Source organism: Perognathus longimembris, chromosome 14 (genome assembly GCF_023159225.1).
Source record: "Perognathus longimembris pacificus isolate PPM17 chromosome 14, ASM2315922v1, whole genome shotgun sequence".
Taxonomy (NCBI): Eukaryota; Metazoa; Chordata; class Mammalia; order Rodentia; family Heteromyidae; genus Perognathus; species Perognathus longimembris.
The window spans coordinates 51,773,267-51,786,361 of NC_063174.1; the positions used below are offsets into that span (position 1 = coordinate 51,773,267).

The 13,095-nt window shown below is 47.2% G+C and overlaps 1 protein-coding gene and 1 long non-coding RNA gene across 2 annotated transcripts in view; one reads left to right on the plus strand and one right to left on the minus strand.

Annotated features, from left to right (window-relative positions):
• Positions 1 to 13,095, minus strand: part of Ptpn21 (protein tyrosine phosphatase non-receptor type 21) — a 56,756-nt gene that overhangs the window by 1,793 nt on the left and 41,868 nt on the right. The window contains 7 exon segments of the mRNA XM_048362889.1: positions 142 to 302; positions 721 to 955; positions 1,092 to 1,220; positions 2,338 to 2,559; positions 3,475 to 3,612; positions 10,407 to 11,234; positions 11,236 to 11,852. Of these exon segments, the coding sequence (XP_048218846.1) occupies positions 142 to 302; positions 721 to 955; positions 1,092 to 1,220; positions 2,338 to 2,559; positions 3,475 to 3,612; positions 10,407 to 11,234; positions 11,236 to 11,852 (2,330 nt within the window).
• On the plus strand, positions 5,340 to 9,041 carry LOC125363612. Its single transcript, XR_007213250.1, has 3 exons — positions 5,340 to 5,352; positions 7,536 to 8,015; positions 8,947 to 9,041. It is a non-coding gene; the product is annotated as an uncharacterized LOC125363612 (long non-coding RNA).

A 13,095-nucleotide genomic window follows, 5' to 3' on the forward strand; every position in this document is an offset into this window, starting at 1 on the left:
CAGCAATATATAACATGCTGAGGTCACTACAGTCCCAGGAAATGGGTTCAGAAAGAACAACTGTTCTCCTTGCTAGTCTTATTCCCAGCCCTCCATTCTTCCCACCAGAAAAAGGCAGGCTTAAATTAAGCAAGTCATCACCTCATTGTGTTCCAGACAGGCAATCATGATCTCTGACAAAATGACCACGCCAGTCCTTCCCACTCCGGCACTGCAGTGGACCAACAGCGGAGGGTTGGGGCTCTTTGGTTCACCTGTACTATTTGTATGGCGTCGAACAGATTGGATCTCTTCAAGGTACGCTATAAAGAATCAGTGACATAAAAAAAAGCATGTTCATATCCACTGTTAAGAATACAGCAGATAACCAGGCTCTAGTGGCTCGTGCCTATAATCCTAGCTACTCAGGAGACTGAGATCTGAGGATCCTAATTCAAAGCCAGCCTAGGCAGGAAAGTCCATGAGATTCTTTAATTAACCACCAGAACACCAAAGTGGAGCTGTGGCTCTAAGTGGTAGAGCACTAGCCTTGGGCACAAAGCTCAGGGACAGCGCCCCACACCCTGAGTTCAAGCCCTAGTACTGGCACAAAAAGAATTGTAAAAACAATAAAAATAATATTTTTTTAAAACTAACCCAACTTCCAAGTTTATAAGAGGCAACCTAAGAAAACAATTTCAGAAGCAAGTCCAAAGCTGTTCCGAGAACAGAGACACTTACATAAAAAGCCCTTGAGGTCTTCAGGGCAGCCGTGCTCGGGCCAGTCTGTGTACTGGAGGTGCCACACTGTCCTCTCCTGTCCCGTGAGGAGGTGCTTCATCTTCAAGCCTGTGGTGGCATAGCAGCCAGAGTCGGTGCGGAAGCGGGTGGTGATCTTAAACCTTCCATAGGTGACGGTGTTATGCCTGGAACCAAGTCGTGGCCAGTACCTGAAGCTCTTCTCCCTTCCACCCTCCTGTGAGAGAGAAGCAGGGCTCAACAGCAGCACACCTTCCGGCGTAGACCCAGCGGGCCTGGGATACAGAGCCCCAGTCCCGCCTGCCCTTTCCTCTGCAGACCAAGGAAAGCAAGGAAGAGAAAGGAGGGCCTACCTCCTCCGCCGTCACCATCGCTATAATGGCAACTCCCTGCTCCCATACCATCTGCCAGAAATCCTGACAGGTATTCTGCAGCGGACCCTGGGTAGCAATGTAATCCCACTCGATTCCACTGACAGAGACCTGAAATCAGAAAAAGGTTAAAAATTACTGTGTGCATGAAAACCATATGGATATATTCATGGTACAACTCGAAAATGGACTAGATTAACAGAGTTAGGACAGGCTCATACCTTATGCTTTTCTTTGAAGACAATGCACATTATTTACCTTATATAAACTATGTATGTGTATACACACATATTTACTTTACATATATGTATATATACATATATACATATATGTGTGTATATATACATATGTGTGTATATGTGTGTGTTGAATTCTTGTAGCAGTCTGATAACCCTGAAATCTCAGTTTTTAATACATAAAATGAAAATGCTTCCCACACAGGGATGACTGAATAGAAATATATTGTGCTAGACATGTAGGAAGTACTCAATAAGCAGCTGTGATTACGTGACATTTCCTCATCTTATAAAAAGTATCAACTTCATAGTACTTCCATTTCAAACACAGTTCCCATCAGGCGCTGGTGGCTTATGACAGTAATCCTAGCTATTCCGAAGGCTGAGATCTGAGGATCAAGGTTCTAAGTCAGCCTAGGCAGACAAATCCAGGGGAGGCAGACAAATGCCAAGAAAACAGGTGGCTCCTTCCTAAGCGAAAGCTTTGTGAACACACCATAAAAAAGCCCAAAGACCTGGCTAGGACATACCTGTAAGGCTCAGCACCCGCCTAGCATGCACAAGGCCCTGAGTGCCACTCCAAACACCAACACCACCACCAAAACAAAACCAAAGCAGCCCTACACATTATTAGCTCTACTAAACAATGCATGCAGGTTTGTGGTAAGGGAAAACTAGCCATTTGGCAACTCTCGCGAGAATTTATGAGCTTGAAAGAAACCTTCAGACTTAGAGAGACAGAGCTCTAAAGCCAGGAAAGGAACGTGCTCCCTGAGTCTTGGTCATAATACTGGAGCACAGTGGCTAGCCACACACGGGCTTGCTCTATCAGGCTCAGTCTAGTACATTCTATTTTTTGTTCTAGCTCAGGTATATAAATTCAACTTATAACACAGTTGTCAATACCCTCCCAAACCAAGCCATGTGTAGATGACGAACACCAACACCACTCTGACCATGCTGATAACCCCAAGCCATAGGGCTCCTCTCACCTTAATATGGGAAGCGTTGATGTAGCCGGTGTTGTTTTCCTTCGTGGGCACCAGCTCCACTCTGGCGTCCTCGTAGGGCAGCACATCCTGGAAGCGGTTCCTCTCTGCATTTTCAGGAAGGCGGGCTGTGGAGCACTCACCATCCACCAGCCGTCTCTTGAGAATCCTCTCGTACTCGGTGAACACCGTCCCCTGCTCTAGCCGCTGCTCCAGGACTTTGCACTGTGCGAGAGAAGGTGGGGAATACACTGGATGCGGTCACATGCCGCGACATGCCCCCGGCGGCTGCCCAAATTGTCTCCTGCCTCAAGTCTGGCATTACCAAACACTGACAAGTCTACTAACAGTTAAACTTTTTAACAAGCCACGCAAGAAGTTAACAAAGCAAATCGGTGAGACATAGGAAAACAATCACCTCTTTCTCGAGTTGAAAACTGGCCCCAAGCAAACTGTTGACATTTCTTTGCTCTAAATACCTTGCCCTAAAGTGCCCTAGCCTCAGTTTTGTGACCCCCGCCCCCCTGCAACATGTTAACGTGAATTCTCCTGGCAAACAGTAAACCCCACAGTAGGAGAATTAGTTCCAATGTCTGGGAACAATGCTTTAACCTGTAAGAAGTGATATGTGAGACACTGAAGAGTAAACACTGCGATTTTTACCACCCAGATCAGCTGTAAGTTAGAAGATTCCTGCTTGCCTGACTTTGACATAACAAGATCTCCTCGAAAAAACACCTCTGCCAAAAAGGAAGTTTTGAAAGGTTTAGTGGACTATTTACTCTTGAGATAAAGAAGTTTCAAGGTCATGAAAACAGTTCTGTACCGTGTGTGTGTGTGTGTGTGTGTGTGTGTGTGTGTGTGTATGTAGAATTTGTTCTCATCTTTAAGGATGGCAAAAATCAACAGCCCCAAGTGACTGACAGAGAAGGCAAAGAAGAATATTCAAAAACAAAACTCACTTTACACAGGAACCTGAAATTATCTGTGAAGACACTGGCTATCCATCTGCCCAGTAACACTCACTTATGACATTCACTAAGGCTAGAAGAGCTGCAGAAACCTCTGCGAGGCCCTGGCGTGCTTGCTGCCTTGCTGGCATCTCTGGGGAAAGCGGAAGCCAGCGTGTGGCGTACGTACCCTCTCATCATTCGTGGCTCTGGTAGACACTTCCTTCCCTTCATCAGGCAGAGGCAATCGAGACAGGGATAATCCATTGAGAGCAGCCAACTTAAGGGGGCCGATTTTTTTTGCATCCACTCGAGACTTTTTCATCCCCTGTAAATATATATCCGTGCATAAATATTAAGTATATGCACAGAGAACCCTTTGAAAATCAATCTCAAGGGCAAAAGCTTGGAAACAAACAGTGTCCCCTTTCCCTCCTTCACACATCTGCTTAACAAACATTGGGAGGAAGATTCCTTTCAAGGCCAAAACTCTGATAAGGCCTCCGTTTTGAAACTCAGTTGGTTACAAGACTCTGATGCAATGAAAGGTGCGGCTCCCGGCAAGCAGCATTCCTTCAAATGCTGAAATACAACACACACACACACACACACACACACACACACACACACACACACACACACACACACACACAGCTGGGGTCCCCCAAAATCTTTAAAGTACCACTGCTTGATTATATTAATCATACAGAATGTTTGTGGGTTTTTTGGGGGGTTTTTTTGGCCAGTCCTGGGCCTTGGACTCAGGGCCTAAGCACTGTCCCTGGCTTCCTTTTTGCTCAAGGCTAGCACTCTGCCACTTGAGCCACAGCGCCGCTTCTGGCCATTTTCTGTATATGTGGTGCTGGGGAATCGAACCCAGGGCCTCATGTATACGAGGCAAGCACTCTTGCCACTAGGCCATATCCCCAGCCCCCAGAATGTTTTTAATATAAATTTTTAAAGCTATCCTGAGGGGCTGGGGATATAGCCTAGTGGCAAGAGTGCCTGCCTCAGATACACGAGGCCCTAGGTTCCATTCCCCAGCACCACATATACAGAAAAACGGCCAGAAGCGGCGCTGTGGCTCAAGTGGCAGAGTGCTAGCCTTGAGCGGGAAGAAGCCAGGGACAGTGCTCAGGCCCTGAGTCCAAGGCCCAGGACTGGCCAAAAAAAAAAAAAAAGCTATCCTGAAAAAATTAAATGCTTGGGGCTGGGAATGTGGCTTAGTGGTAGAGTGCTTGCCTAGCACGCATGAAGCCCTGGGTTCGATTCCTCAGTACCATATAAACAGAAAAGGCTGGAAGCGGCGCTGTGGCTCAAGTGGTAGAGTGTTAGCCTTGAGCACAGAGAGGCTCGGGGGCAGTACCCAGGCCCTGAGTTCAAGCCTCAGGACCAGCAATATTAAATTAATTTTTTTTAATTAATGCTTTCCTTTTGAGCATTGTCTTCCATGTCTAGCTTCTATTGTAAAACTGTGAGACCCAGGCTGGATCATTATTACATTTTTTTTCAGAATGGGCATGTTTTTAAGCCAGGAAAATAAAACATGGCTGAAAATTCCATCAGGAAGAGGAGTTTATAAGAGAGAACAACAACAGAATTCTACCTTCTGAAAATCAAGATTTCCTGAAGTAATTATTAAACAACGATTTTTCTCTCAACAGGAAATAAGGCTAAGAAAACTAAGCCTCCTGGATATTTATTCTACACTTTCTTAGAAGCCATATTAAGTAGCCCCAACTTGAAAGAAATGGTTTGCTCTGTTCTGTCTTAAATGAAATCAGGTTTATTCCAGTTCTACCAGCCCAGGAAAAGGTTACAAAACCCCAATATCAATATAATATGAAAGGGGTGACATTGATCAAACTCACACTTACAAACTGACATGTTGAATTGAAACCCCCTTGTACCACTCCGTAAGGATAATTTAAAATAATATTAAAAGCAGAATATAAACAAAGGCACAAAGATACTGGGGAGAGAGAAGAAAATGCTGTAAGGCTGCTAACTGTAATTGATGAATAGGTGTGATACTCAACTCAAACCGTTACCCAGGAGCTGGGCACTAGTGGCTCACACATGTAATCCTAGCTACAAGATCTGAGGATCGCGGTTCAAAGCCAGCCTGGGCAGGAAAGTCTATGAGACTCTCATCTCCAACTAATCACCAGAAAACTGAAAGTAGTGCTGTGGCTCAAAGTGGTAGAGTGCTAGCCTTGAGCAAAAATACTCAGGGACAGTGCCCGGACCCTTGAGTTTAAGCCCCATGACTGACCAAAAAAAAACAGAATCCAGGCTAGGAATGGGTGAAGTCCTGGGTGAAACTAATACCTCAAACCAATACCTTTCAAACAGGCATGCAAAACTACAGGTCCTGCTCTGGGTAAGATGTTGTGAATCTCATGATTGCAGGATACAGTGATATGATATGTTGGTGCTGTCGAACAACTGGCTCCATGAGAAAAAGTTGTGCTGTTCAGGGGGTTTTTTGTCTGTCATGGGGCTTGAACTCAAGGCTATCACTCTCCCACTTCAAGCCGCGGCTCCATTTCCAGTTTTCTGGTGGTTAATTGGAGATAAAAGTCTCACTGATTTCCTGCCTGAGCTGGCTTTAAAACACAACCCTTAGATCTCAGCCTCCTGAGTAGCTTGGATTACAGGCGTCAATCACCAGTGCCTGGCTAAGAAAAAGTTCTGATCTGCATTTGACAATTCCCGTGTTATAAGATGGGAAATCCAACAGCCTTGTCCCAGTAATCTTGTGAGATTCCAGAAAAATTAAGCAGTCAACTCCAACTGACTCCAGCACTTCTTTGCCTAAAAAATGACTCAAAATGCCCCAAATTGGCATGCTTGGTAAAAAGGCAACTGGCTATTAAGGTCAGTTTCAATTCAAAGAAAGCCAAAACTGGCGTTGAATACTCCTTACTTCGACCTTAGAGTACAAGTACATGGATTTAAAGGTATAAATCTGTTTTGGGGTTTTGCTGTGTTTTGTTTTTAAGCAATGAATGGGGTGGTGTTTATGGCAGGAGGGATTGGGGACAAGGAGCTGAAACTGGGTCTCATTCAAGTAGCCCAGGCTGGCCTTGAACTAATGATTCTCTGTCTCTCAAGTGCTAGGACTACAGCTATGTATGCCCCACCATACCTGGCCTGGTGGTTTCTTAAGCCAGAACTATTTCATCAAAAAGAAAATCTACACGCGGATATAAGAGCAGCCAAACCAGTCTGCCTCTGAGATGACAATCTAGCTACTAGAGGTGGCGACACATGGGCGAGGAATTTCAAATGTTCCTAGCCTGCAAAAAAAATGTTTTTCACTGTTTGTAATACTAAGCCATGTCTTTCCCCTTAATTCACATTCATATATCCATCTGCTATAACAAGGACACAAACTGGCAAGCCTGTGTTAGGGGTCAGAAGGTTAGCAGACTGCTGGACTCTTAACCCTGGAGAAAGTAGGAGGTTGTAAATGGATGATACAATCCTACAGTGTTTGGTTAATGTTGACTGAGCACTGTTCCATGTGGAGAACATCACATTTACAAAACTGAACCCTGGCCCCAGTGGCTCACACCTATGTAATCCTAGCTACTCAGGAGACTGAGATCTAGGGAACATGATTTAAAGCCAGCCCAGGCAGGAAAGCCTGTGAGACTCTTATTTCCAGTGAGCTACCAAAAACCCAGCAGTGGAGCTGTGGCTCAAGTGGTAGAGTGTTAATTTTGAGGAAAAAAAAAAAAACAGCTCAGGGACAGGGCCCAGGCCCGAAACTCAAGCCATAGGGCTGACCCAAAAAAGAAAAGAAAAAAAAAAATGGTATTACAGAGACATTGAAAAGCTTGCTCAAGATTGCAAAGCTGCCTTTGGATAAAAGAATCAGTGTCAAAACAGTAAAAGCAAATTGCTTATCCCCATTAGTCCAGAAGGAAGCTTTTCATGATTAACTTCGGGTAGGACTTACTGTTGCAAACAAAGCAAGTGACAGAGCAGGGATGACCGTCTAGCGTTACAAACTTGCCTGATGGGTCCTGTCCACTGATAAGAGAGCTAGCAAATGGCAGAGTCCAGACTCAGACCCAAGGCTTTTCTCTCCTATGACCTCTACGCTTTCCTCGTGAGCACAGCCTCCATATACATTCTCTACATAAAACCCGTCATGTAAAAAGAAGGGGATGGAGAGGACAGCACAATCCAATGACATAATTTTCTTAGTAGTGTAAGTCAGTGAGCTTGGCTAGACACCAGTGGCTCACGCCTGTAATCCTAGCTACTTAGAAGACTGACATCTGAGAAGTGTGGTTCAACCAGCCTGGGCTTGTTCAGCCTCGACTCTTCAGATATAAAAGAATGCACCTCAGGAAAACTTAAAACTCAAACCTAAAACTGCCTGAAAGAAAACGCGCTGAAATCCATGCCCCTTTTGTAAGTAGTTTTTGTCTGAGTCTATTGATAATTCACAGGCACGGTGATACTGGGGAAATTCTTTCCTGCCTAGCAGGAGGCTGGCAACGTCTCGAAGCACACTTGGGATGGGACTCGGGTCTCAGTGTGTAGGGGAGAAGAGCCCTCCTGGCCGGGACACTGGGAGACGAATGGAAGCGGCTCTGGCTCAGCTCCAGTACACAACTCGGAGGTGGGGGGCCAGAAGGAGCAGATGCCTATGCCATGCAACAAGATGACAACATGGAGACACTTAGCGGTAGGCTCACAGATGCTTAGACAAAGGTTGAGTACTCGGGGTGAGGATATGGCCTAGTGGCAAGAGTGCTTGCCTGGTATACATGAGGCCTTGGGTTCAATTCCCCAGCACCACATATACAGAAAATGGCCAGAAACCCTTCTCCATTGTTGGTGGGAGTGCAAATTAGTACAACCACTTTGGAGAACAGTATGGAGGTTTCTCAAAAAGCTCAATATAGACCTACCCTATGACCCAGCCATACCACTCCTAGGCATCTATCCTAAACAGCAAAATCCAAGATATCAAAAAGGCATTTGTACTACCATGTTTATCGCGGCACAATTCACAATAGCTAAAATATGGAAACAACCCAGATGCCCCTCCACAGACGAATGGATCCAAAAAATATGGTACTTATACACAATGGAATACTACATAGCGATTAGGAATGGCGAAATATTGTTATTTGCAGGGAAATGGTCGGAACTCGAACAAATAATGTTCAGTGAGACAAGCCTAGAACACAGAAAACAAAGGGGCATGATCTCCCTGATATATGACTGTTAACAAAGGGAGACGGAGAGACAGTAGAGACCAAGTCTGTGAATACTGTATATGTTCTTGATACATTGTATATTGCATATATGTCAACCTGACCTAGACAAGGGATAGAAAAACAGGTTGTAAGATATCATAAGAAATGTACACACTGCCCTACTATGTAACTGCACCCTCTTTGCACAACACCTTGTAAAAAAATTTATGTCCAATTAATAAAAAATAAATAAATAAATAAATAAATAAATAAATAAATAAATAAATAAAAATAAAAAAAATGAAAAAAAAAAAAAAAAGAAAATGGCCAGAAGTGGCGCTGTGGCTCAAGTGGCAGAGTGCTAGCCTTGAGCAAAAAGAAGCCAGGGAAAGTGCTCAGGCCCTGAGTTCAAGCCCCAGGACTGGCAAAAAAAAAAAAAGGTTGAAAACTCAAACCTCACCACGTTTCAGTGGCCAGACAGAATAGCAAGGCTTCCACAAACCAATTGTTATATCTTAGTGCAGAACACTGTAGATGTCTATTGGAGATAAATTGGACATAAAATTTCAGGCCATTCACTTATGTGACCATAGAAAAGTTACTATCTTAAGAGTCTACTGATTTATCTGTAAATGGGCAGAAAAATAACACGCTGGTTGTAAACTGGATAAAGCAAAGTCAATGAAGCGCTAGGCCCATGGTAAACCCTAAGAACGGCAGCCACAGACAATGGCTCCAGCCTGTCATCCTAGCTACTCAGGAGGCTGAGATCCGAGCATTACGATTCAAAGCCAGCCCATTAGGAAAGCCCATGAAACTCTCTCATCTCCAATTAACTACCAAAAAGCTGGAAGTGGAGCTGTGGCTCGAGTGCTCGAGTACTACCAGCCACTGAAAGAAAAAAAAAAAAAAAGAATGGCAGCCAGAGATGACAGTATTCATTTCATTTACACCTTGTTTCAACTAGGTAGGAAGTGTTTAATCTACATTTCTTGACTACAAGGAGAGGTAAAGAGCCCATACTTCTGCAACGAAGTGGCTCTGAATTCTTAGTTCACTTAATCGTTCACCTAAGGAGACATGGAGCTCTGCGGAGGGGGGGTTTTGTCTGGAAAAAAATTCCACAATGACTCCTAGTCCTCAGAGGTCCTGGCAGAACTGTGATATATAACTGTGTCCACAGATGCTGACATTGAGATAGAATGGACTGGGAAAGCAGCTTTGGACGCCTCCCCTCCAACCCCACCTGAGCGGCCCTGGGACGCTGCCTAGCCCTTGGACCTTTAGCACGTGGTTAGGAAAGCAATCCGGCTTCACTTGAAATCGTCACTTCTTCTCCCTTAACACTGCGTTTCTAAATCATCCTTCCCATTCACTCTGCCCCTTCTCTCCCACGGAGCCTTTTCACGCTATCCAATTATCTCCAGGAAAACCACTAAAACAGCTCATGTCCATATTACTTCTATATATGAGCACACGTGTGTTCAAAATAAAGAGCAAACGAAGTACAGGGTGCTGGTAGATCACACCTACTGTCTCATAGTCCTAGCTACTCAGGAGGTGAAGATCTGAAGATGGAGGTTCAAAGCCAGCCTGGGCAAAAAAGATCATGAGACTCTTAGCTCCACTTAACTACCAAAAAAGTGAGAAGAGCTGTGGCGTAATTGGTAGAGCCACCAGCCTTGAGTGAAAAAGTTAAGGGGCAGCGCCCAGGCCCTTAGTTTAAGCCCTGGTACCAGCCCAAAAAGAGGAATAGAATATGGAGGAGGAGGTGTGAAATGTCAAAGACCAAGAAAAAGAAGCTGAGAACCACTGCAAATAATGAGCAGAAGAAAAGAACTAGTGAGAAACAGTGTGGGAAGAGCCGGTGCGGGGCACCTGTGCTCTGGGGAGAGCTTACCCCGACCGGTGGAAGTCCTTCCACGATGTGCTTCTTCCCGGAGAGGAGATCGGACACGGGCCTCTTCTTCAGAGAGTCCCGCCTGGCTCGGTACCTCCCTGATGTGGTGAGGTCGGACTCGGACATGGAGGGCGTCAGCCGTCCATCTCTTCGGGGCCGTTGGCCGTCCACAACCAGGTGCAGGGGGCTGATGTCCCTCGCCCTCTTGTCAGGCTCTGTGACATGGGACTTGGGTTCGAGAATGTGGAGAGGGCCGCTGACGGTGCTGACTGAAGCACAGGGGTAGCTCAGCCGCGGCTCCTGCGTGTAGGGGGCCGGGGGCCGGGGCTCCAGCCGGGCAGGGGCAGCCTGGGCTCTGCTGTCCTCCTCCAGGTCCTCGTCCTCTTCGCTGCTGTGGATCAGCATGGTGGCATCGGACAGGGACTTCTTGTGGCCGTAGCTTCCACCTTCCTGCTGCTCCTCCTTCTCCTCTTGCTTGGTTCTGTCGGAGAAGATGCTGGACTGGGAGCCCGCGGTGAGGGCCCGAGGGACCACATCTGCCGCCGAGGCCGACAGGGTCCTCTCCTTGAGCCTCAGGCCTTCGAAGCCATGGGTGAGGCCGGCGATCTCGATGCTGTTCCTCTTCTGCAGCTGGGCATGCCTGGCGGCGGTGAGCGGCTCGCTGACCTCCTGTAGGGAATGGGCGACAGGCAGGCTGTCCTCCTGGAAGGTCTGCACCGAGTGGTGGACCCGCCTGGTGATGAGATCCGGATTGCTGCTGCTGATGTACAGGTGGTGGGACAGGTCCGGGGTGCTGTTGGCCGGCCTGGGGTACGGGTAGGGCGGGGGGTGGGCGGTACACCTGGGTTCTCATGATGTTCGGAGCTGGGTAGTCCTGGGCCTGGAGCTGCACGTTGGTCAGCTCGGGCACACTGACGGCGCCCACCACGGGCCGCCGCTCGGCCGGGTAGGGGTAGGGAGACTGGCTGTGGAAGCTGTAGTTCAGGTGGAAGGGGTAGTGGGCCGACTGGGGAGAGGCCAAATGCGGGTGCTCCCGGATCTCGGGCTGGCTGTAGACCAGGGCATCGGGCCTGCTGTAGGCATAGGAGTTGCCGATGCTGAGGTTCCGCAGCGAGTGGCTGTGGCGCTCGGCCTGCGCCAGGCCCCTGTTGAGCTGCTTCATCACCGTCTCGTAGTCAGGGGTCGGGCGGTAGGATGGGGGGATCAGGGCACTGTGCCGATGGGAGGGGACGTAGTCGGGTCTCAGGACGTCACTGCCGGTGATGCTGGGGTTGGAGGACATGGGGGAGGGCTGCAGGTAGGACTGGGGGGTGTTGAGGGAGTTGGTACTGTGCGCACTGTACACGCTGCCGTTGCGGATGCGCCCGCTGAGGTCCATCTGGGCCCTGTCCAGGCTCGTCTGGGAGTGACAGTAGTACCCGTTCTGGTTGGGCACAAAGAGGTTATCTGGGGGAGGAGGGGGCGAGAAAGAAAAGTTTTCAAATGAAGTTTGGTTTGGTTTGTTTTGTGGTTTTTTTGTTTTTGTGGTTTTGTTTTTGGCCAGTCCTGGGGCTTGAACGCAAGGCCTGGGCACTGTCCCTGAGCTTCTTTTGCTCAGGGTTAGTGCTCTACCGCTTGAGTCAGGGCACCACTGCCGGCTCTATTCTGAGTAGTTTATTATAGAGCTAAGAGTCTCACAGACTTTCCTGCCGGAACCACGATCCTCAGATCTCAGCCTCCTGAGTAGCTAGGATTACAGGTGTGAGCCACCAGCATCCAGCTTTATTATTTTTTTTTAATGCATTAAACGGAACCAATTACTCCAGCCAAGTATGAGGTAGGCCCTGATCTTGAGTGACACTTTCAGCCCCACTGCGAAAAATCCCTGCTCAAATGACATGTCACCAGCCACACAACTGCAGTGGGCCCTGCAGTGAGCCTGGTATTCCTCATCTATAGGACAGAGGTGGGTCTACTCGCTTACAAGGAAGGAAGTACTCAGGATTAGGCAGCCAAAAATAATCAGCCAAACCTAAGTCCAATGCTAAGAGTACAATTACACAAAGCAGAGTTCAAACAGGTGGGGAAGAATTAACAAAAAGGGGTGACAATGATGAAGATGCATTTACACTCATTAACTGACATGTGGCATTGAAACCCCTTCGAACAACTATTTGAAGATAATAAAAATCAAATAAATAAACAAGTAATAAAAACATGTGTTTCCCTAGAGACAGAGAACAGACTGGAATTCTTGAGGCACAGAAATCGTGGTTAAGGCACTGAATCACCAACTGCTTTCTCTGCCCGAATACGGAAGCAGCCAGGCTTACGCTGAGCTAGTACAAACGCCATCGGTAAACATTTCCTTAACTGGAATTTTTATTGTTTGCACAGATACTTCCAGAACGAAGAAAAGGCTTCCACTATAAAAAGACACTGCTCAACAGGAGCTGAGTGTCTCCCGACCTGCAGAACCCCTCTGGTAGCTGCAACCCCACAAGAGGCCTGGAAGGTAAGAAGGAGGCTGCGGGCTTCAGCCGCCAGTGCCCGACCGCCTTGGGTCCAGGGTTCACAGAATCCGATTCATCTTACAATAAATGCCAGGCCAGGCACTGCCTGGGGCCAATGGGGGCCCTGTTTCTTCTAGGCAATCTGTAGCTCACTCGGATCCTTTATCGTAAGATGATTACTAATGCTACAGTAAAAA